Source organism: Falco peregrinus, chromosome Z, assembly GCF_023634155.1.
Source record: "Falco peregrinus isolate bFalPer1 chromosome Z, bFalPer1.pri, whole genome shotgun sequence".
Taxonomy (NCBI): Eukaryota; Metazoa; Chordata; class Aves; order Falconiformes; family Falconidae; genus Falco; species Falco peregrinus.
In genome coordinates, this window is record NC_073739.1 from 50629749 (window position 1) to 50652267 (window position 22519).

Below are 22519 nucleotides of genomic sequence, written 5' to 3' on the forward strand. Positions count from 1 at the left end.
CTGCAGGCGGTTCATGTGCAGAGGAAGTCTTCCTATTGTGCTCTCTGTATAGAAATTTCTGACACCAGATCCTGAGTTATAGCATCAGTGGAAACAGAGTGAGATGTCATTTAAACACATAAAAAAAATGAATTAGTGAAAAGGTGGAAGCTAGAATTCTGTAGAAAAAGCAAACAGGTGATTTTTGATGAATAATGGAATTCTTGAGATTTTCCATCTTTATGAATTTCAAAAGAAAGAGACATATTTCATTGCTATATTATCATTACTCTTTTGCATTTCCTTTCCCTACCCATAGCTGGATACGGTTAATCCTTGATCCTACCAAAGCAGCTCTGTGTGGTATTACTAGGGTGACAGATTAAGGGCCCGAAGTGTTTAAGAAAGTTAGAGCAGGTTATCCTTGTAATCTCAGAAGTGTAGTTAAGATTTCAGTTTTACCTGCACACGTGTGTGTTTTGCTGGTGAATGAAATTGAACAGCTGAGGAAATGGTCCTAAATTCAAATCTGAATTTGGAGAGAAAAAAGTGCTTGTCTCCATAAGTTTGAACTCAAATTCTGACATTGTCTTAAGATGGTGAGAAACAGTTGTGACAGTTTAAATGATCATAATTTTATTTTCTTATGTTTGGTCCTCAAGGTCAAAGGAAAAAATCCAGTAAAGATATTTTTGTATCCAGTAAATAGTATTTTCATACCTACGTAAATACAATGCAGTAACTACATAAATATGGCACAGTCGCTACTTTATATTGCTAGTTTTAAGATTTGGAACTGCAGTAGTGAGACAACAGCCTAATCTCACTAATCCTTCTCTACTCCAAATTGTTCCTGGATTATAAATTGTTTGAATTTAAGGGGTTTTAAGTGGGCAATAATTATGTCAGTCCTAAACTCTTCCATATTTATTGCAACTACACTGTTTGCCTCTGGTGTAAGATTTCTGTGTGTGTTTGTATTTGAGTAGAAGCCTTCAGGCCACATTGTGCATATTTCTATATTGGTATCTTCTGTTGACTTTGAAATGTGCAATTCTACCTGTGTCCATAGCTGCTTAGAAAGCAAGGAGGGCAAAAAACAGGAGAGGGGGGAGGGAAAGAAATAAACCAAAACCCAACCCAAACCCAAACAGAAGATCTTGGGGGCATTCTACACAAAACTACCTGAAACACTGCATCTCTTCCACATAGGCATACATGCGAGCTGTTAGTGAAAGGCTAGTGCACAGAAAGGTGCCACAGCCTGGTTTTCTGTGATCCAGTGTTCACCAAAACAAGTTTGTCTTAATTGAGTTCAAGTATTTGGGTTGCTGCTTGTGGCTTGCTTTTTCATAAAAAATAAACTAACGCTGTGGCTGTAAACTCCCATAATAATAATATTTTTGGGGCGGGGATTCCTGGGGACTGCTGGAGCCTGTCAATTATCATTGTGGAATTTCGATGTTGTGCTGGAATACATGATCTGCTGATCATATCTGTTTTCTTCATGTTTCTTTCAGGAAATTAATGTTTATCCTGTGCTTTAATGTATGACTGCAAATAGTGTTACACAGTCTTTAACTTGAGAACTGCCTTTTCTGAGTGACTTCAGAGACTTTGAAAGGGATGTAGACTCTTAATGTTTTGGATTGGTGGTACAACCTTAAAGTCATTAGCGCTTTAGTTAAGAAAAAGATGAGCTCTAACTCATAGATTAAAAAACCAAAAACTTGTAGGTTATGACTTGCTCAGATACTGTGAAGGAAGGTTGTTTTTTGGGAGAAAGGATTGAAAACCAAGTTTGCCACATTCTTTATTTTAAACTACCAAATGAACAAAAACCTCTCTGGTCTTTAATAATGTTGTGTTTGAATAGTTGTTTTCTTTTTGTCCCACCCCACCACCCTGTCCCCAGTGGTTGAAAACTGTCTGAGAGCATTTTGGGAAACAATATGAGTGGAAGGTGGCCTGAGTGTGTATCAGTGGGTTTTTCTTTAAGACAATCTAGGGAAAATCTGTCGGCAAACACCAATACACATTCAAAAGAAAGCTTGCTTTTGTCAGTTTACTGGAAATGTGCTCCTGACACTTTCTCAGTTTTTACTGGGGAATACTTTCTGAGGCCTCAGTTGTGGACTATCTGCAATTTATGCTGAGTCAATTACAGAACATTGTATGTTTTGTGTGTGAACTGGGTCAACTTTTATGTGACTGCTCAACCTTGATTAAAACATGGTTTACCTTTCATTGCAAAAGAGATGAGAGAGATCCTGACCCTCTGACTCTCTCCCTGGCCAAAATTTTGTTAATAAGTGACAATACACATAAGCACTGCTTCCACGTCGCATGGTGGAGAATACTGGTATCTGAACTCCTTGGTCTTTACCACTGTCAGGGGGGGAGGTAGGAACATCCTGATTTTAAAGTTGCTGTTGTCCCTAAGTTGCCACTATCCATCTCACCTCTGTCCTGCAAACCCTGTCTTACCTGATCACAGCCCTTGGTTTCCCTGGGTGTTTTAGAAAGCACTGTGCAACTCTTTCCTAGTATGTTGCTTGCATTTTTCAAAAATAAATCATTTAAATGGCTTAGTTTGAAGTATTGCTGCTTTTATAGCTTAACACCCATCTGTAATGAGCAAATGCAAATGTGTAATTTCCTGCATTGTGTTTTAAAGGATTTTTTTAAAGTAAATCTCAGTTCATGACAATAAACATAGCTAGGGGTAGGTACTGTTAGCCCAGGTGGTACAGCTTTAAAGAATACTTTTTGAAGGTAATGGTGGAGGATATAGTTTAATTTTCTGCAGCTTAGCTACCATGTGCTGAGCTTTCCCACATCTCATCTGAAGAGATTAGACCAAGGGGATGAAACTATCTCTGTTGCAGCTGTTTTGCTTCTGACTCCATTTTTCCTACTGCTGCTGATACTCATGAACCTGTTTGTTAGCTGCCTTTGTGCTATTGATTTATTTTGGTCATGGGAGTCTAGCTAAAACCTTGGATTTCTGGGGAAAAAATGTCAAAGGGTTAATAAAAAAATATGTTGAATTGAGTAGTGTCAGATAATGAAAATCAAATATGAGCTAGTTTTTTCAGTGCAGCTTGCTACCAACTCTTGTATGTTTGATCTATTTTTACTGCAGTTGCATTGGTATGCTTTTCTGACTTAATGGGAGCATTTACTTTTTTTTTTTTTTGATATTCAGGAAATGCTGAGGTAACTCCCTTTAAATATAAATTACTTTGCATTCCTCATGTCTCCATTTTCTCCTTGCAGTTAGGAGTGATGGATTAGAATTAGGCTGCAGCACAGATTGGGAAAATCTCCCAGCATCCTCTTCCTGCAGAGGCATCAGCTTCCAGCATTGACTGTAGCTGCTGCCACTCTAACTGACATTTCTTTTGAATTCGGCTATGGAGAGTGCCTGTGATGCCAGCTGCTGGCTTGCGAACTTTTATCCTTTTATCCTTTTTGCTTGATCACTCATTAATGAAACCTCATGGATATTGAGAAATAAAAACAGAATCAGTTTTCTCTTTATGCTTTTCTACTGTGGGTTTTTTTTTTTTTTGTGTGTGTGTGTATGTGCGGTAGAAAAGAACAGAGTGAAAGCAGCAGCAGTTATACTTGCATAAGGACTGTATTTACATACCTGAAGTTAACTGAATTAATCCTGTAAGTATATGATCTCTGCCTACTAGTCCCTGAAATCATGAATGTGGTAGATTTATGGGGTTTTATCTGTGAAAATTTACTTTGGCAGGTATGTTGAACACTTAAATGACAAAAAAAAATAATTTTAGATTGACTTCCTTGAAGAGGAGGAGAAAGCTGTATATTCACAATGGATTTATGAAATAATTGTTTTTTTCCCTGCACTTTGCAGTGGTGAACAATGCTTGCAGAGAGCAGAAGCTTCTGTGCTGATGTCAGTGCTTTATCAGCTCGGATGCTGTAGGTTGTAGAATACTGCAAGGTGTGTATTTTGGGATGCCATTCTTTAAAATGTGGTTATTTAAGGACAGTGTTGGACTTGTAGTTATTTTCTCCATTTAGTATGTCTTCTACTCCTGGTAGCTGTGCCGATTTAACCATTTGAGGTTATATAATTTTTTAAACTTAAATAATTCATTTTATGGATGCAGTTCTGTGCTCTCTAAGTACTAAATATTAAGTATAATACAGTGTGCTTTTAGAGATTTTAGTAATTTAAGGTCTCCAACATCAAGTATAAGTTCACAGTGTAATAAATTCCAGTAATTGGGTTTGAAGTTTAGGAAGTGTCTTACTAGGATCACACTGTCCTAATTGTCTCTTTGGATCAGAGCCAATATTTGTTTGACGCAGTGTTAGTCCCATAAACATCTGGCCTGATCTGGTGTCCTACTTGATGCATGATTTAGTTCTTGTTTTTTCCATAGCAAGATAAGTGGAATTTTTTATTCATTTTGTGTAAAACTGTCAGTAAGCTGTCATTACTATTTATATGTGCTAGCTCTTTCAGGAGGAGTTCTTTCAACCTATTTTCTTGTCAGCATTTCTTATTTAGACCTACTTTCTAAGGGAAATGTTGAACAGATTATTTTTTTTTTCGTGAGGCTCTTTATCGCTGCATATTGTATATTAAGTTTCGGCAGAATTGTTCTCTGACATATTCAGGTGCTCATTTTTTTACACAGTATTGCCTGTATTGACCTTACCTATATTATTTGATATAAACTATCAGTCTGATAAGAGGTACTCAAACTTGGTAAACTCAGTTTACTTGAAGAGATCTAATGTTAAAACATAAGTCTAGAAATACTGTTGAACCACTGAGTTCTATTAATAAATCTGAGACGGGGCTGTGCATTTCCATTAGTATCCAGCAGAACAGTGTAAAGCAGACTTTTCTTCTACCTGCAAACCAACATTGACACTGCTTTGTTTTTTCTTGCCCCTCTGTCAAACTGTGGTCACTTCTAAATACCTGTGATCTGATTGTTTTGCTGACTGTTTTTAGGATTACACGTGTCTTGCAATGCTGTGTCAAATTGAAGTAGCTTGATACGCCTGAATAGGATTATTTCACAATCATTTTAATGATCAGATAACTGTACTTGCATATTCACATCGGTAAATAGTAACACAGGTACTTGTCATGCATTTTGGTCCCACAATATGGCTGATTCATTATGGAAAATTTGTATCTTGCTTCCTGTGCATGTGCAATGCAGTTTGCTGTTGAACTTAAAGAACTTGGTGTCAGATGAAGCTGCTGCTGTTTCTTTTTTCCATGAGGCTGTGAAAACATCTGACTTGCAATAAATTGATTATTGGCTTACTGAATCTGATTGTCAGTCCAAAACTGAAACATTCATGAATACTCGTGTTTCTTTCCTTTAAACAAAACAAAAATGGCTAGAAGTGTTTTTTTCAGAGGGCCTGGTTAGCCAGTACAGTGAGTTACTTTTGATGTTATTTCCTGTGGCACTTGGAACCTCAAACATTATTAACTTTGCCCTGGTTTTCCTCCACTGTGTCTATTCGGTTGCTTTGTGGCATCTGTAGAGAGCTCTGACCTCACATAATCAGCGAGGATACAGCAATCAGTATTTTCTTTTGGTGCTCAGATACTGCATTGGTAATAAATATATAGGTAAGCAAATTCCACTTTTTCAATAAGAAAGACCATCAGGAAAAGTTCCTTTCATCACCTCTGCCTACCCCTTCAGTCATGGACACAGAGTAAATGGAAGCAAAACCTTTTGATTACTTTCTTGTATTCCATTACTAGATTCTCATGAAGCAGCTCTGGACTGCTTTCTAACTAGAAGACAGATAGTGCTGTGCATGCCCCTGAAGTCTGGGATCACAAGTAAGACTTGCATGCAGAATGCAAAACAAAGAAACATTATCAATCTCCTGACAGGTGGTGGTCTGACACTTAAAGTTTAAGGTCAGATGAGACTTATTGGAAGGAATTTTTATTTGTATATAAAGGGGTTTTTGTGTGTTTGAGGGTGTTTTAATGCATTTCATTCATGAGACAGTATTACAAATACTTCTACAGCTGTGAGCAGTAATAAAAAACAAGACAAAGTTGTCTCCTGTATCTGAATATATATCTGTGAAGTTTAGAAAAGCTAAAATTAGAGCTTCATTTCCTAAAAAGGAAGAGAGGGCAAACACCCCTCCTAAAATGCCAGCAGCTTGTCCCCCTTCCCCCAGCCCTCAAAGCTCCGTTCCTCACAGATCAGAAGCTATTGGTCTTCTGTCTCCTTGTCATTAGGTTATATGTGTTTGTTAATGTTTAATGATTGATCAATTAAAATACTTTCCTTGTGAAATTCCAGTAGTCTATGAAAAGCTGTCAATTTGAACCTCTTTTGGCAATGCTGAGGTAGAGATAAAAACTGGAAAGTTATCAGCTCATTTTCATGCATGTAATTTTAATAATTGTTGGTTTTCAACAGCAGCAACTGCCTTTTTTCCCCTCCACTCACTCAGCTACCTCTTCCCTTCTTGTGTCCATTTTCCTGAGAGCTCCTACTCCTTTTCTACACTTTTCCGCTCTGTATCAGCATTTCTGCCACAGCTGTAAGATGAGGGACAAGAAAGAACTCAATTACCCCCCAAACCCCCAAAGAAAACCCACTGCCATGAAAAGCAACAATAAACAAAACCCCCCAAAACAATGAAACAGAAGACCCAACACTATTAAAATAAAAGGAAAATGCCCTAGTGGTGCAATTACTTGATCATGCAAAGGATAGTATAGGCAGATCCCTTGGTATTGCAACAATAATCCAGGAATACACTGATACAGATTTACAGGTAACTGACTAAATGGTGCTATCTCAGAGTCAGGTAATGTTGACAAGGAAGGTGCAGCCTCACTGAACTGAATTGCCTTGGAGCCTGGTGTTTCCATCCTGTGCAGCTATCAGTTCTGTGGGCGGATAGGTGTCTCCCAGTTCAAGTAAAAGCTAGTACCCAGGAAGGGCTTGGGGTAGGACCAAAGCAGTTTGCCTGCCTCAGCTGTAGAATGTGATTTTATATACAGCATGCAAGAAAGTCCAAAGGGAGAGGAAAAAGATGAAAATGTGTGTTACCCTAGCAGTTTTGCCAAAATACCAGTCAGTGTAAACTACTATAGTTTAAACTGAATGGCTATTTTAAGGGGGTGTGTAGCTGTTGTGTGGTTTGGAGTGGGTTTTTTTATTATGTATGTTCTTAAAAAACCTGCTTGTTGTTGAATGGGTCAAAATATAGTAAGCTTGTAGAGTAATTTCTGCCTGTTAGCAAATTTGGCTAGCACAGCACTGGATAGTTTTGCTGCCAGTTGGATTTCCTTAAATGAGTGTTTAGCACACAGACTACATACAGCATGTGTTGGTGAAGTTCTGAAACAGTGAAGACACTACGCCTTCAAAGGAATAAAGTCTGTCTTGCATCAGCATGAATTTTTTTTCAGTGCTTCCCAAAGCTGGTATTTCCACAGAGTATGTAAACCACGCAATTTTATTTATCTGAAATTCATGCTTCTTATAAAAAGGGATGTGTGCATAATGAATGCATAATTTGCTGTGGAGGTAAACTATGACTAATAGGTTTACCATATGGGTAAAAAGTCAGCATTTGCTATGCTGATCAGCTGTAGTTTGTACGCTTTCTATATTAATGATGATAGACTAGGATAGGAAGTAATTTATCTAAGTTGGAAATAATTTCAAACTTCTAACTGTACGGCTTAAGATTTTTTTCTGTTGTGTGATTATAAGTGTTGTTGAAGTCTTGGTTTTAGATTAAATGGCAAAAAGAGTTCGCAAAAAGTTTTCTGTTCATGGTAGAAAAAACTGTTGGTCACATGGTCTTATATCTTTCCCTGATTATCTTTAAACTAGTGCATTTTGTTCATAAACTGGAAGTGATTGGCAATTTAAAAATACCATGATCCCAGCCCTTTAATGTAAAGGATTTAACACGCTTGTTAGCTGCAAGAAATGTGTAAATATGAGAAAGGTTACTCAGTTCGGTTCCACCTTTCTGAATTGCTTTCCAGGTGGAAGGAATACACAGCATTCATACAGACAGAAGAAGAAAATCCAGCCTCATGGAGGATTGCCTGGTGCCCCTTGCTTTTTTAGAGCCTGAGTTCTGTACCTGGCCAGCAAGATACTGAAAGATGTGTGCCAGCACTAGCATAGTTTGGGATTGAGGAGTGTGTGCCATTACTTACTTGGGTCAGTAGTCCTCAGAGAAAATGATACATGCTCTGCTTTCATGAGGGTTCGTTAGATTCAAACTTGATACAGAATTTTTTCCTGAAAGTGGGGCATCTCTGCTTATATTTGTTTTAAAGCAAAACCAAACCGAACAGAAGTCCCTGACTTGTGAGTTTTAGAAGTAGTCCCTTGTAATAGGAAGAAAATCTAACATAACTAGAAAGCCACTCTCTTTACTTTTATGAATGTTTCCTAATGTTCACTGGAGGTAAGTCTGTGGATCTTAGTACCAAGCTGTCAGCCATCCTTCGCTGAACTCTCCTGAACATAAAATGTAGACCTAACAGAACATGTCAGTAGGATTTAGCAATAAGCTTATTTCATGTTAGCCTTCGCTTCATGTCACACCACTGGTGGTGATGAGTATTTGTAATGTGGAGTGGTGCCACCTGCTGCTCTGTGGTTGGTTGGTAGTACTCCTAAAAAGTGTCTCAGTGTTTATTTGATGAGATTTCTACTTGTCCTGCAACTTGGTGCCTGTGCAAAGGATTGATAAAAGTGACAGCAAATAACGCTGTCCCTTAGCAAGTGATCCAAACCAGATTTTGGTGCATGACGAAGTGGAAAAGTGAAGTATTAATGCTGGCTCATATATGAGTTGAGGGATAAGATGAGAAAGACTTCTTCTCAAATGGCTAACTCTAATGGTGAGGAGTACTGTGCTTTCAAAATATGAAGAAAATTATTTGCAGAGGTATTTCCAGATAGCAGAACCAATAGCTGAATTTTCTGTAGGCTGGCTTAGATATGATGGATACACATGGGTGTATGTTACCGTTAATGTGAAAGTAATTCCTATTGGAAATTACAAATCTTTGCAGTTGCTAGCTGTGCAAATAGAAAGAAGGCCAAATACAGTCCTATAATAGATTTTTCAAGGACATAACCATTTCGCAGAGGTAGCAGGCCACTATCTGTTTAACATTAAATAGGTACTAAGGATTGTAGTTCAGTGATGTTTCCTTAAACACACAAGGTAGTGGTGTTCCTTACATGTTACCATGGACAGGGACACTAGTTGCGTTTTCTGCTTGACGCTTACTGGAAGAATCTGACAGTGTGCAAAGGCAAGCAGTTGAATCACAAGAGGAATATCGGTGAAGGATAAAATAATTGAAGAAAACAATGATTCTGGGCTTTTCATTGTTATTTTATGGGTCTAGGCAGAAGGAAAGTGTCTCTGTCATAGTAAAGGATGACTGTCCTTTCCCTTCACAAAGACTGACAAGAAAGAAGTAGTAGTAGACTACTATGGGACTTCCTATACTTGAATAGAAAATGACTGGCAGGGATTAAGAGCTAAGAACCTGTTCACTACCAGTTTCCTTGTTCTTAAAGGATGATGCTTGAATATTGCAGAATTAAGAATGGAAGTATCCTTGTTCTAGTGACACACTGCTAATCTGAGGCTTAGTTCAAAGTTAAAAACACAGCAAGAAGGATGCCAGGGACAGAAAGTCTTCATGCTGCAGTGACACAAAGCATCTGGGTCATTTGAGTTTAACAAGTGATTGGTGGTGTGTTGGTGGCATTTTTAAAATGTTTTGGATCTCTGCTAAATAGTAAGACCAGCCAAGAGGACATCAAGTATGGCACGTAAAGCCATGCAAGACGTAAACATGAAGTGATGATTTAATGGTATCTCTGTGAGCTGTAAACTGTGACCTTTGATACTGTAGTCTGAGTACAACTTTTGATCTTGGCTGGGAGAAGGTCTTCCAGGGAGACAGTGGGTTCCAGCTCTCGCAGGACTCTGTTGAAGGCTTGAGTTTATTTCCCATGAAAGTGTTTTTTTAGATATAATGCATCTTGTTTTCTTCATCCTTATCATCAACATAGCATCCTCTTTGTATAGCCCCACTTTTCAGAAGACCTTGCATTCACTCCATTTGTTTGTCAGATGTGCATCTTAATGTGGGTATCTTAAAAACTAAACTTTTATTGCTAGTTTTGCATTTCTGTGGGTTTTTTCTCCTGTAAGTTTTGCTTTGCTCTCACTAATAACTGCAGATAATTTCTAACTGTAGCCCAGTGAGACTGCTGGTAGTAAGTACAGTAGCTGTACAAAACCAAGTAGCAGGCAATTAAATGTTGTTTATCAGATGAGGCTGATTATTTTGGCTGTGTTGTAAAAGAGAAACAAATGGTTTTAGAAGTTCAAAACCTAAATTCTGTAGTCCCTATTTATGCAAAGCGCTGCTTGCACGTTTAGGTCTACCTAATGTTAATAAAGCAATGTGGAACTCAGCCCTAAATATATAATTTAAAATGTTGAAAATATAGTTAGGTTAAAGGTAAACTTCTCTGCAATTCTTCTTTTCTGAGCTCCTGAATCCTCTTTCAAGAGTTGGTAGATCTTTGTGCCAGGGGTGATTGTATTAAAAGCTGACTAAACCTCCTGCAGATACAAAGACAGTAGCAAGCACCCAGTTAACTTTAGCTATATACCTGGTGTGAACAGAGCCCTGGTGTGAACAGATAGGTGTTATTGCCTTACTCAATACATACTTAAATTACTGTATTTTAAGTACTAGAGAAGTGACTTCCCCCCCTTGTTTCAGATGAGCAGTTATGCTCCCTTTTTAATTAATCTTTAGGGGGGAAAAGGAAAGTGGCTTAAGCTGTAAACAGCTTTGATGTTTTGGGTTACTACTGCGCTTGCTTTGTGTACACCCTGAGGATTGTCATCCTAATAGTGAATATTCCATTACATCTCAGGGTTTTCAAGTCAGTATTCTTACTCTTTGTTTCCACTGCAGCTCCAAGTAGCTGATTAGAACAGCCTACTTAAGGCTACTAATAACTTCTTTTATGAGCATTGTATCTGCACTGTATTGGAACAGCTTCATGAGTAGCTCAGCACCAAGCCCAAGATACATAAGCTATTGCTGGAATTCAAAAGATTATTCTTTTTTCATAAAAGAAGTTTGAAATAGTAGTGAGAAGATAACCTCTTCCCAACACACAGCATTTTTTCCAGTTATCCTTAAAGTACATACAGTAACACGATGATGTTTTATTCTCCTTATAATGTGACGTTATCTTTGTGTAACACCCAATATAGCACATTTTTCTTTTCCTTTTTTTCATTTAGAAGCTAACTGTATTCACTGGGTCTAAAACACGTAGCAGTTTCACTGGAGTAGTAGTAATTTAGTCTACTCCAGGATAAATTGATGCATATGCTCATCTGAGGTGATAAAATGTGTGAACTTCCTTTCGATTCTAGGAAACTGTGTGGAGGTAGGGAGGAAAAAAAAAGAGATTGCAAAAGTAGGACTGAGACAGAAGGAGAACATGAGTCAGAAAGTGTGAGTCAGCATTGCTGACTGAACTGTTCATCAGTTTGTTAACTTGCCGTAGAAATTGGTTTGTGATGTTTTGGGAGGAGAAATAAAAATGTGCTTTTTCCGAGCCTCTGCATAGAAATATGCGTTGTCTGCCAGTGAAGATAGCCAAGTTGCTTCTGAGTCAGTGTGCTCCTTTCTTCTGACTGTTCTGGTATCAGGTTATGAATCTGAGTTGGAGCGAATGCTTCTGATTGTGTACCTCTGCTGCAGGATGCAGGAAAATAGGAGAAAATACATGCAAAGAGTGAGTAACAGGAGTGAGACTCTTTGGAAGAGGCTATGATTCGCTAACTGGAAATAAAAGTCTCAGAAAACTGGCTTCCCAAGTTTTGTATCTGAAGTGGCAGAATACTCTTACAAGCTTGATGTAAGGAACAGTAAATGTATTAATGTAAAGAACACTTTGCATTGTCTGCAGGCTTTGATCACACATAAAGGCAGCAGCACAAGAACTAGTCTGAAACACTGGAAGAGAACATGACAGCACCATGTTGGAGAGATCTGCTGCTTACCCATCTAATAGGAAAAGTAGTTTTGGCAGGGTGCTAGGGCTGTGTTTTAAGGAACCTTATTTAAGTTTTCTGAATATCCATACATACCCTGGTGATGCTGGAGTTGGTGGTATGATGGCATTTGGGAGCCGGGTGGGTAACAGTCCTCTGTGATAACAGCTGAAAAGTCAGCATGCCTGTAGCTGTGTTATACAAAATAAAGATTAGATTTTTCCTTCCAAATGAAGTTCCAGCAGTTGCTGATTGCAGGGTAAGGAAATGTGCAGTTTTACAGCATACAAATACAGAAGTTGTGTTTATTTCCACTAAGATGAGGCGTACTGAAGCAGTGGGAAAAAGAACATTGCCCTTACATCTTGATCCTTACATTCAGAAGAATGGTACAGTGGTGGGATACTGTAATACTGTAATGTTTATCTGCTGTTACTTTTCACATGAAGTGGTAGGAAACTTTTTTTACTCTTTTACTCTGTAAGCTGAACCCAAATATTGTACAACTAAGTGAATAAAGTAGTCATCAGTTGTTAAATTACCTGTTGTTATGAATGACTTGCCTTCCCTCAGATTCTTCTATGAACTATGGGATTATACATCTCTTGCTTGTGCTTCTCTTCCCTGTCTTACTTCAGATGACTGTCCGTGATCCCTCCATACTCTGTGTAGCAGGTCATTGCCTCCCATTGGGTTTTTTCTGTTCCAATAGTTCACAGAGTTCTTGGCCCACCTCAAAGTTAGCAAGCGTGCCGTGACGAGAGAGGACCAGAAGGTTCATCTGTCCTTTGCAGTTTTAAAGATTTTCCCCCCTGCTGCCCACTTAATACAGCAACTGGGATTTGTATTGGAAGGCGTTGGGAACAGGGCACTGCTTCAGTGATGGTCACACAGTCATAGTTGTGGTGCGCCAGTTTGAAATAGTAAAACCTCATTCTTGATGTCTAGTAGATCTTAGCTCTGATTACTGTTGTTTTTTGTTTTTGTTTTTTGTTTTTTTTTTTTAAGAATATCACTGCAAATTTGGTATTTAAAAAAGAAAATCCCCCCCCTTTTTTTAACTACTTGAGAAATTATTTGCAAGCAGCTAGCTGTTTTTCCTAGCTGGGAAAGCAGAGCAAATAGAATGTGTAATCTAACCAGGCCTGGACTGAGAGAAACATGGTTTCCTGAAAAAGAAATGTGAAAAGAGGATATAGAAGCATGGGAACACACAGTGAGGGTGGTGGTGTGTTATTGAGGGACTAACGCAGGTCCTTGCTTGTGTACCAAAAAAATCTCCAGTCTCTAAATCTAGCTAAAAATTAGTAAATTAGTTATTTGAAAATGGTAGCAGATGGTATTCATGGAATTGGCTAATAAAACCTAGTGTTTTAAAAAACTTTCAGTCAGTATAAATGAGTTTGAGTTTTTTAATTTACATTTTTTAATTAACAGTTCCTTAGAGGGCACGCTATTTAAGACATTTGAAGAGGACATGTAGACATACATTTCTCTACTGCTTGTATAATGTAAATGTGTATAAATATTTTAATTTGAACAGATTTGTTTACATATTTGGAGTCTGAATGCACCAAAATACAATTGCTTTCTTCATATTCATTTTGATAAACATTTTAATTCTACTTTACCGAGTAGGAAGTGTAAGACCTTAAATATACTTATTTCTGATCATTGTTTTAATGGGAAGCCTTTAACCAGTTGAGCAGATTCAGCGTGAAGTGCTAAATCCATTCTTTTGCCAAATAGGTGGGATGCTTTGTAATCTCAAGTCTGGCTCCCTTGATCCAGACTCTGGAAAGAATTATACTTTGGGAGTATGAAAAGGTGCCGAAGCTGAGGCTTTGTCAGGCATCCAAACTAAATGCTCAGTCAGGTTATTTTGTTTTCTGGATTTATAAGCTAGAATGTGCAAAATACAAAATGAGTTTGCAGTTGGCCTACATCTGTTGGAGTTTTTTCCCTAAACTAATGTGGAAGATGTGAGGAGATCGAGATACTCTCTTTCCCTCCTGTGTGGCTTTCTTGGTCTATAGGTTCATTTTTCACGAAGAAATGGTGGAAGGTGTCTCTGTGTTAGAATTGGAAGGCAGTTTGCATTTTGGCCTGTAAGTCAGATGAGATGTGAACATGAGGTGATGATTTGCATTTACAATTCAATCTCTGATGTTCTAAGGTTTTAAAATTTTTTCAAGTGACATCTGAGAAGTCTGTCAATTTCAGTGCAAGAAGCATCTTAAAGATAAAAAGCTGTGTCCACTGAAACATGAAGAAAGTTCTTAACCCTATATGACCTACAGCAAATTGCTGCTTTCTGATAAAAATTCATATGCTTGGTATACTGCTTTCCTTTTCCCCTCATCAAGGAGAAGCCAAATGGAAAGCATTAATAAGGTATTTGGGAGACAAAGGAATAAGTAAAAAAATCAGAGAAATTAAGCAAACCAGATTAAAAGGGGAAGCCAACAATTGTGCATGATCCTGTTGATTTCATAGTGAAAATGGTGTCTCATTTTATAACCATCTTGGAACAATGCTACTACTTGCCCACCACCACCATTTTTCATTGTGAGGTGTGTTTCAGAAACTTTTGATGTATGTATCGTAGGGAAAATTTGAAAAATAAATGGATAGATTTACTCATATATACGTCTGTCACTGAGTAGCCTGGATTATCAACTGTCTTGAAAAGACCAACCACACAGGCCTATATACCAAAAGATTTAGGACTTTGAAAATAAATTTAAACAAAAGCAGAAATCCAAACCTCTAATTTTTTATACAGTTTAATTGTAACACTGTTTTGGCAGTCAGTGAAAAAGGACACAGACCTCTAGTTAAAGAAGTGGGTTTATCTTTAGTTACATTTAAGGCAATAGAATAATAAGTGAAATAATACAGCAGGAATAAAACAGTGCCTCTTCTCTGCTGGTGTGACAGTGGTACTTTTGTTGGACAACCAGAGATCAGGGCCGTAGGCTGCATTGAGAATATGACCTTTCCTGCAGTGTGAATGTGAAAGCTTAGCTGAGTGGCTGATGGTTACAGTTGAAGCAGAGCTGCAAACGCTTCAGCTTTTGAGAACTGTACATTTTAGCTTCATAAAAATACATGAATCTTAAAATTGTGTACATAATAATCAAGTTGGATCCCAGAATGGGAGAAAATAAAGGTATGTAAATGTTATTTAAAATTGCTGGTAACAGTCTAGTGGTAAAACTGCTGGATTTTGACTGCTAGGCAGTTCACTACTTCATAATGAAGGGCAGCATTTGCCTCTTGGTGTGTTCAACAATAAATATCTAGTAATTGCCAAGTATTGAGTTAAGAGATTTTAGTTTTCTACAGAAGGTGATTTTCTTCGAGAAGCCCCACCCAAAAATGACAGAATATGAAGCTGAGGAAAGATTTTGGGATCTCATCTAGCTTTATCCCAGTTTTCTGCCCCAAAATGGATGCAAAAACCAGAGCTAATGTTTTTAAAGCTTTCGGGTAATGGAGAGAGGAGGAGGGTAGGAGCATTGATGATTCTGTGTAAAAACCTCTCCAGTCCTATTTCATGTCCCCCTTTTTCTTGTTTTATTTGTGCGTGTTTGCATGTGTGACTGTCAGATTTAGAGCAGCAGCACTCCACTGTTGTTTCTCAAATTCCTCCTTCAGGGTTCTTCTGTTCTGGTCAGCACTTAAACATTCGTCTCATTGACGTGATTGTTGCTTACCACTCCTTAACTTTACTTGGATAAATGCACATTGTAGAGCCTAAACCTGTTGTTTTAAAGCTGTAGACAGACGCTCTTTTCCAGATCCAGCTGTTCACATTGAAGGATGTGTAGTTTCTGTCTATTTGCCGTTACCATGAATGTCTGATTTCTCACCAGTTCTGTCCATGGAGCAATTTCAGTGCTCCCAAGTCTTTCAGACCAAACTGGCCAAGGTAGTGGTTTTGTTTGATGGCTTCCTTTTAAGCAGGTTCAAGTGATTTTTTTTTTTTCTTGAAGTGAATTAGGAAAAACAAAAGCTTTTGGCATAGCTTCAGGCTTTTGACAGCTATTTTTGGCATAGCTGTTTGCAGAATGAGTTGTCTGTTTACTGCTTTCTTGGGCAAAAATAGTGTTTTGTCATCTCTCTTGAGATTTAGATCTGAATACAGAGTCTGAAACAGCATTTGTATTAATATTGAGAATTTAGAGCTTGGGCACAGTGGTAAGTTTTGAGTATTTGTGCTATATAAGCAATAGTAAAAATTACTCCATTGCATACTGATTTGTAAAACAAACAAAAAACCCCAACAAACAACAAAAACTCAAAGCCATAAACATCACTTAAATAAGCAAAGAGGGCATGCCCATGTAGCATGGATAAATTAAGCACGTGACTTGCTTTTGTAAAGCTAGATTTTAAAGATTAGTAATAAAATTGCTATATAATACAGAAGGCCTTTTTATAAGGGGAAAAAAATCTTTCAATTTTGTATTTATATTTACAGTTTGACTAAACTAAGAATCTTTTTCTAGGGCATCCAAGATGGATCTCAAGTGTGCTCTGGAAGAATGTTCAATGGCACTGAACTTATTTCTAAACAATAAGTTCTCTGAAGCCCTGGAACTGCTTCGTCCATGGTGAGGTCCTGTTACTTGCTGAAGTTACTATGAAGCGATAGGGTAAAGTATGCTGTCTGGTAGCTGCAGATTAATTTAAGGCCTCTGAAGATAGTAGTTTTAATTTATTCCCTTCTGTCCAAAAGCATTTCTTAGTATCATTAGGTTTTAGCAGTGCACTTGTTTCTCCTTAAGACTGTTGCAAAACCTGTTAATGAAGCACTGAATTGTTCTCTTGGTGTTTATCATTCAAGCTGTCTTCCCTTGTGCAGGGGGGAAAACAGCGGAGCAAGACCTTATCCAATGTATCTTTCGTCAGAGAATTTGTACAATGGAACTAGTTTTGACAAAACAACAAAACTGGAACAAAACTCCGGAATACTCTGTTGCTTTTTATGTTATGTTGGAGTCACAGTAGTGTCTATCACTGAAACCCACCTTTTGATCTTCTGACTAGTTCAGCCTGTTCCCCTGTTGTCTTTGCTCCACTGAGAAGAAAAGCATGGCAGTGCAGATGTAGGGAAATAAAGAATACGGAAGGGTTCATAGCGTAAACCTGTGTTACCTGTGACTGTGTGGTGAGGCAATGTGAGTGGCTGTTCTTTAGGACTGGGATCTGAATCCTGTCCGCTGCTCTTCTCCTGTCTGTCTCAAAGATGAGGTTGAGGGATGTGTCAGTGAGAGGTATCTGTAGCTTTTGTTAGTAGAGTGAGGTGGAGTTCTTGCTCTGCATTTTGGTGATAGTAAGACAGGATTAAGAATGGTGGGTTGGTGGTGTTAGGTCAGTAGTATGGACAAGTAGAAGAATACCATTAAATGAAACCTTGGGAGGATGGCACATCTACGATGTGTTCGCTTTTAGCGCTGTGGAGAGCTCAAGCATAGGGGAGGTAGGCAGGAGTAACAGCTTTTCAAATTAGCTATACTTAGACCCAAGCTGTCCTCTCTGAGCACTGTGAGTGTTATTTGTAATAAAGCAATGCTTTGAGAAAGGCCTGCACTTCTATATGATAAAAATATTTGAGTAGTATAACATACTATGTTCAACACGCAAGAATTATGCATACCTGTATTACTAAATACATGTGCACACATATTACCCAAATTTTTTTGCATGGTTTGTATGTATATTTCATTTTGTGTTGTAAGAGACACCCCCCCTTGTTTCATATAATAGTGTTTTTATGTTCATATAATAGTGTTTTTATGTACAGTGTTTTAGTTAATGTTTGCTACGAAGAAAAAAAAATACTCTTAACTCCACACTTTTGATGCTTTGGGTCCCTGGCAGCTAAGACTTTGAGCTTCTTATATAGCGTATTCAGCTAGTCTGCGAAGGAGGACCTAGCCTAGCAAGGAAACAAAAACCTGCCTCTAAAAAAGAAAAAGCCCGATTGTTTTACTGAAAAATAACCTTTTAATGGAAGTTAAACTTAAGTCATTAAATAATGTAAAAAAACCAGGGGAAGTGTTGATATATTTAAGAAATAAACACCGCCCAAGGCTGTATCTTCCTTGACTCTGCCGAAGTTTCATGTCTTCAGAACTACATTTGACAGGTGGCTCCTTAATTTAATGGGAAGAAGAAAAAGTTGAGGGAACTGGAGAAGATCCAACAGAGGGCTAGCAGCGTGGCTAGGAGGCATATGAGAGACACATGACTGATTGAGAGAGCTGGGTTTGTTTTAGTTTGGCAAAAAGAAGGCTTAGACGTTAATCTAATAGTGGCCTGGAGCTATTGAGGGAAAGTTGCACAGACAGACATCCTTCTGCATAGTGGCAGGTGATAAAACAAGAAGCAGTCACTACAAGTTGAGGTTTAAGAGGTTCAAACTGGACCGTAGAAAAAAGTACATTGATAGTACAGTACCAGAACAGCTGCCACAGGGGTATGCGGTCTTCATTTTCTTGAACTTCTCGAAACTTGTTTAGACAAAACCTGAGTTTGTTTGACATAATGTTGCCAATAGTGCTGCTGCAACTACTGGTTTGAGTATATGAATGACCTCCCATAGCCACTTTCCAACAACAGGGGGTTTTGAGGTTGGTTTTTTTTTGATTGTGTAATTATGTTGTGAAAGCCAGGCTGGTTCAGTGTAGCCTTTTATGCAGGACTGAACACGTGTGTACTGTTATATGACACAAAACTGATTTTTGTGTCTTTGGATTAAGTAGTAATGTTAGAAGAACGTCCTTAATTCTTATGTTAAAGGAAAGCAGAGGAATGAGTATTTATGTCAAGGCTTAATTAGCTAGATTGAATAGATACCACCCACAGACTATAAATGGGATATAATTAAGTGTAAATGTTTGTGTAACCTGGTTTGAATATTTTCTGGAACTTGCTGCGACAGTATCCTGTGGAGGCAGAGGTGTAGCGCCCAGGGGAAGATGATACTTGATAGGTTAAGTTCTCATTACGTTCCTACTTTATTCTTCTGTCTTTTTACAAACTAATGCAAGTGTCTCAGCATTAAATTTTGTATTGTAATTTAAAATTTTGCTTAAATGCACAAGATTTGTATGTTTGCCCTAGGTCTAAAGATAGTATGTACCATGCCCTCGGGTACAGCACTATTTTAGTTATGCAGGCTGCTATGACCTTTGAACAGCAGGATATACAAACAGGAATTTCTACAATGAAGGAAGCTTTGCAAACCTGCCAAAGGTAAGCCCAAGCAATGAACTTTTGTAAGGTACTTAATCCACCAAGTGTTCTTTGTAAGGTGTCCAGCTGTCTATAAGCTTTCAAAGCAGGCTACTGTCAGTATGATAGTGATCTAAATTTGGAAAAGTGGAGTAAGTCTCACTATCCAGTTATTATGGGTGAGGATATATTTCCTAGTGTTGCAGAAACAACTGACTTGTTGGGTCTAGGCATGTATGGCCTCTAAAGTCAATTAAGTGGTTGATTGGCTATGTGGACCTACATGGAAGCTGACACTATACATGATTGAGCTGCCTGAGCTATTTCAACCTGTGAGGTTTTATTTTCCATAGTGATCAACGATTTAAAAACTCCATATTTTAAATTTTCTCTTTCATCATGAAAATACTTTTTTAAAAAAGCAGTTTTCAAAGATGGGCCCAACAGTCTAATAGAAAAAAGCTTGTACTTTGAGTTTTTTTCTAAAACCAGAGCAATTTTTGAATTAGTTACACATGTTAAGTGTTCAGCTTACCTTAAAAATAAAGGGCTACTATTGTCATCAAGAATGGTCTGAACCTTTTGCTTCTGGTCTTGCTTGGGTAGAAATGAAATAGGGTAGAAAATAAAAGTTATTAGTGACCTTTTTTCTTTTTGTTTTAGATTATTTTAAAAAATAGAAAATTAGTTGTTGAAGCTAAAGTGCTTAATATGCCTCTGACAAAACCAGAAGTGACTGCTTTATTCTACTATACCGGTTCTTCATACACTGGTTAGGCCATAATTTATCATGAATAGTCTCCAAAGATATTACCTCCAAATGTTGTTAGTTTAGACATTTAACATCACCTCCTTAGCAGTGACAAATAAAAAAAGGAGATGGGACAACATTATCAGATACTACCTGAAGAAAATAAATGGTCACCAGTTCCTGCCTCTTTCAGGTGTGCTGTCAATTTCATCTGGACTGTTTAGTATGTCTGAAAATTAGGTGCGCCCTTGTACTTCAGATAGTTTCCATAAGGGCCTCCATCTCTGCAGGATACAGACTTTTTACGCATAAGTGCTCTGGTCTAGTTTGTCACAAAAGTAATAAAAATGCAAGATAAGGGTGATCAGACACTCAAAGGTGAAGAATTGTCAGAACTACACGTGCCTTAATTGACCATTTTTTTGGTATGCATTACATTAACATCCTATTGTCAGGATCCTGAGCTTTTCAATGTGCAGAAGAAGTATTTATAATTAATGACTTCCTGGCTTACAAAGTACATTCTTTTTCTGAATGCAGAAGTGTTTCTTTAGCTTCTTCATAAAGCTGAGTATTTTAGTACAGCATTCCAAAAATGTATTTGTTACTATTTACAAACAAAACTAGCAATTTATAACGTGGACAGTTGAGATCTGTTGAAAGTAAAATGTGACAGTTTTGGCATCATATCTGGCATAAAATGCTGTAAAATACTGAAGAATGTATGTTTTCATTTATGTTGAAAACAGAGCTCCTTTTGGTTATTTTTTTTTATTTCTAATTCAGAGTTCAAGCTTAGGGAACATAAGAAAATAATTCATAAAACTTTGAAGTCCAGTTCAGATGACTGGCCTGGCATCAGAGACGCAGCTGATGACCACTGCAGCTGGTCAGTGGAAGTGAAGTGGAAGCTGTTGTACACTTAAAGTAGACTAAATGCATGCTTGGACTATCAGTTAAGGTTGGATTGCCTAGATACGTACAAGTGGCCATGATTAGACGACTCAAAGAATTGCAACTATTGGCAAATCATCACTTTACTGAGAATGTCTATAAATTGTGGTTGGAAATTGTTATGAATTAGAAATAATCAAGTTCAAGTTTGCACTGAAATGTTGTTCGTGCTGTGTGGCTTTTTCTTCCATGCATGACTGATTTAGGTTCAGGAAAAGGAGCACAGTGGTGGAATCCTTGTCCAATCTAGTTTCTAAACAGTCAGCGGAACAGCTGAGTGAAGGCAAGTGGTTTATAGTACTATTAAAATAGCAAAATGAAAAAAGCTTAAAAACACCATACTAATTTGTATGTAACTTGACCAGTGTCTTACAATAAAAAATAAAGAAATCACCTGTATGATATTTTTTTTGAATTTGAATGCAGAGCTTGTGAAAATGGGGGATTCAGCCGAATTTATTTTTTGTTTGGCTCTGAGTGTGTATGAGTTAAAGGAATACCTTTCACAACACATTGTAGGAATGAAAAGGTATTTCCTTTCCTTTTTTTTTTTTTTTAATACTTAAGACAACTTCGAAAAGATTAAGAACCACTAATGCTGCAGAATACATCCCTATCATTAATTATATTGAAATCTGAATATATTAAGTTTTGTGCTTGTAGTTTTGCCTTAAGGTGTTTTGGGAAATGCTATCAGTATATTGTTCATGGCTGTGAAAATGCTGATCTCCTATTTCTGATTTGGGCAGAATCAAGTATGCATTTTTTTCTAACCTGACACAAAAGAATCCTGTTTAACACCAGGCACATCAAACTCACAAAGAGTGCACTGTACATAGAGCAGCCTTGTGCACGCGGCTGGCCTTGCAGCATGAGTGTGGAGTAATTTGTGTCATGTGTGTTAAGTCAAGTATAATTTAGTGCTGCATGAGGACACAAAGTCTGCCTGGGTCTTTTAGTCTGTTAAGCATGACTTGGTCAAAACCAGGACTTAGGAAAAGCCTGAGCCACAGTGAGTTTACCATTCATCACTAAAAGTTTTTTCTAAGACATGGGGGGAGGGTTGGAAGGTGTAGTTGCTTGGGATCAATGGAAAGTACAGGAGATCAGCCAGCCAGAATGACAAGTAGCTTTTGCCCTAGGCTGAAGTCAGCTCTGGAGATCAAAGCTTTTGTCTGAGGAGAAGTGAAACAGAAGAATTCTGCTGGGATTTCTGCTACAGCTATTATTTAGCAGTTATCAAAACAGCAACAGCAGAATCCTGCTTTCTTTTCTTGGCAGCATTTTATTTGTTCCATTGACCTCAAGAAGAGAACTTGACACTAACTTTGCTGACTAAATAACTTTTCTCTCTTATATAGAGGAAATGCATGCTGAAATCTGCTATGCTGAATGCTTACTACAGAAAGCAGCTCTCACCTTTGTACAGGTAAAGTAAATTATTTTGTATCTCTAGCAGTTTAATGG

At 37.8% G+C, this 22519-nt stretch overlaps 1 protein-coding gene across 9 annotated transcripts in view; it reads left to right on the forward strand.

Moving 5' to 3' along the window:
* The window catches only part of TTC39B (tetratricopeptide repeat domain 39B), a 75516-nt gene that overhangs the window by 31008 nt on the left and 21989 nt on the right, over window positions 1–22519 (forward strand). For 8 of the 9 annotated variants that reach the window (XM_055790638.1, XM_027792732.2, XM_027792727.2 and 5 more), the window contains 4 exons: window positions 16617–16721; window positions 19237–19368; window positions 21259–21335; window positions 22414–22481. In XM_055790638.1, coding sequence (XP_055646613.1) covers window positions 16617–16721; window positions 19237–19368; window positions 21259–21335; window positions 22414–22481 — 382 coding nt within the window. Of the gene's footprint in view, window positions 1–3637; window positions 3658–16616; window positions 16722–19236; window positions 19369–21258; window positions 21336–22413; window positions 22482–22519 lie in introns of those variants that run through there. The other variant, XM_013302557.3, reaches the window with a different exon arrangement.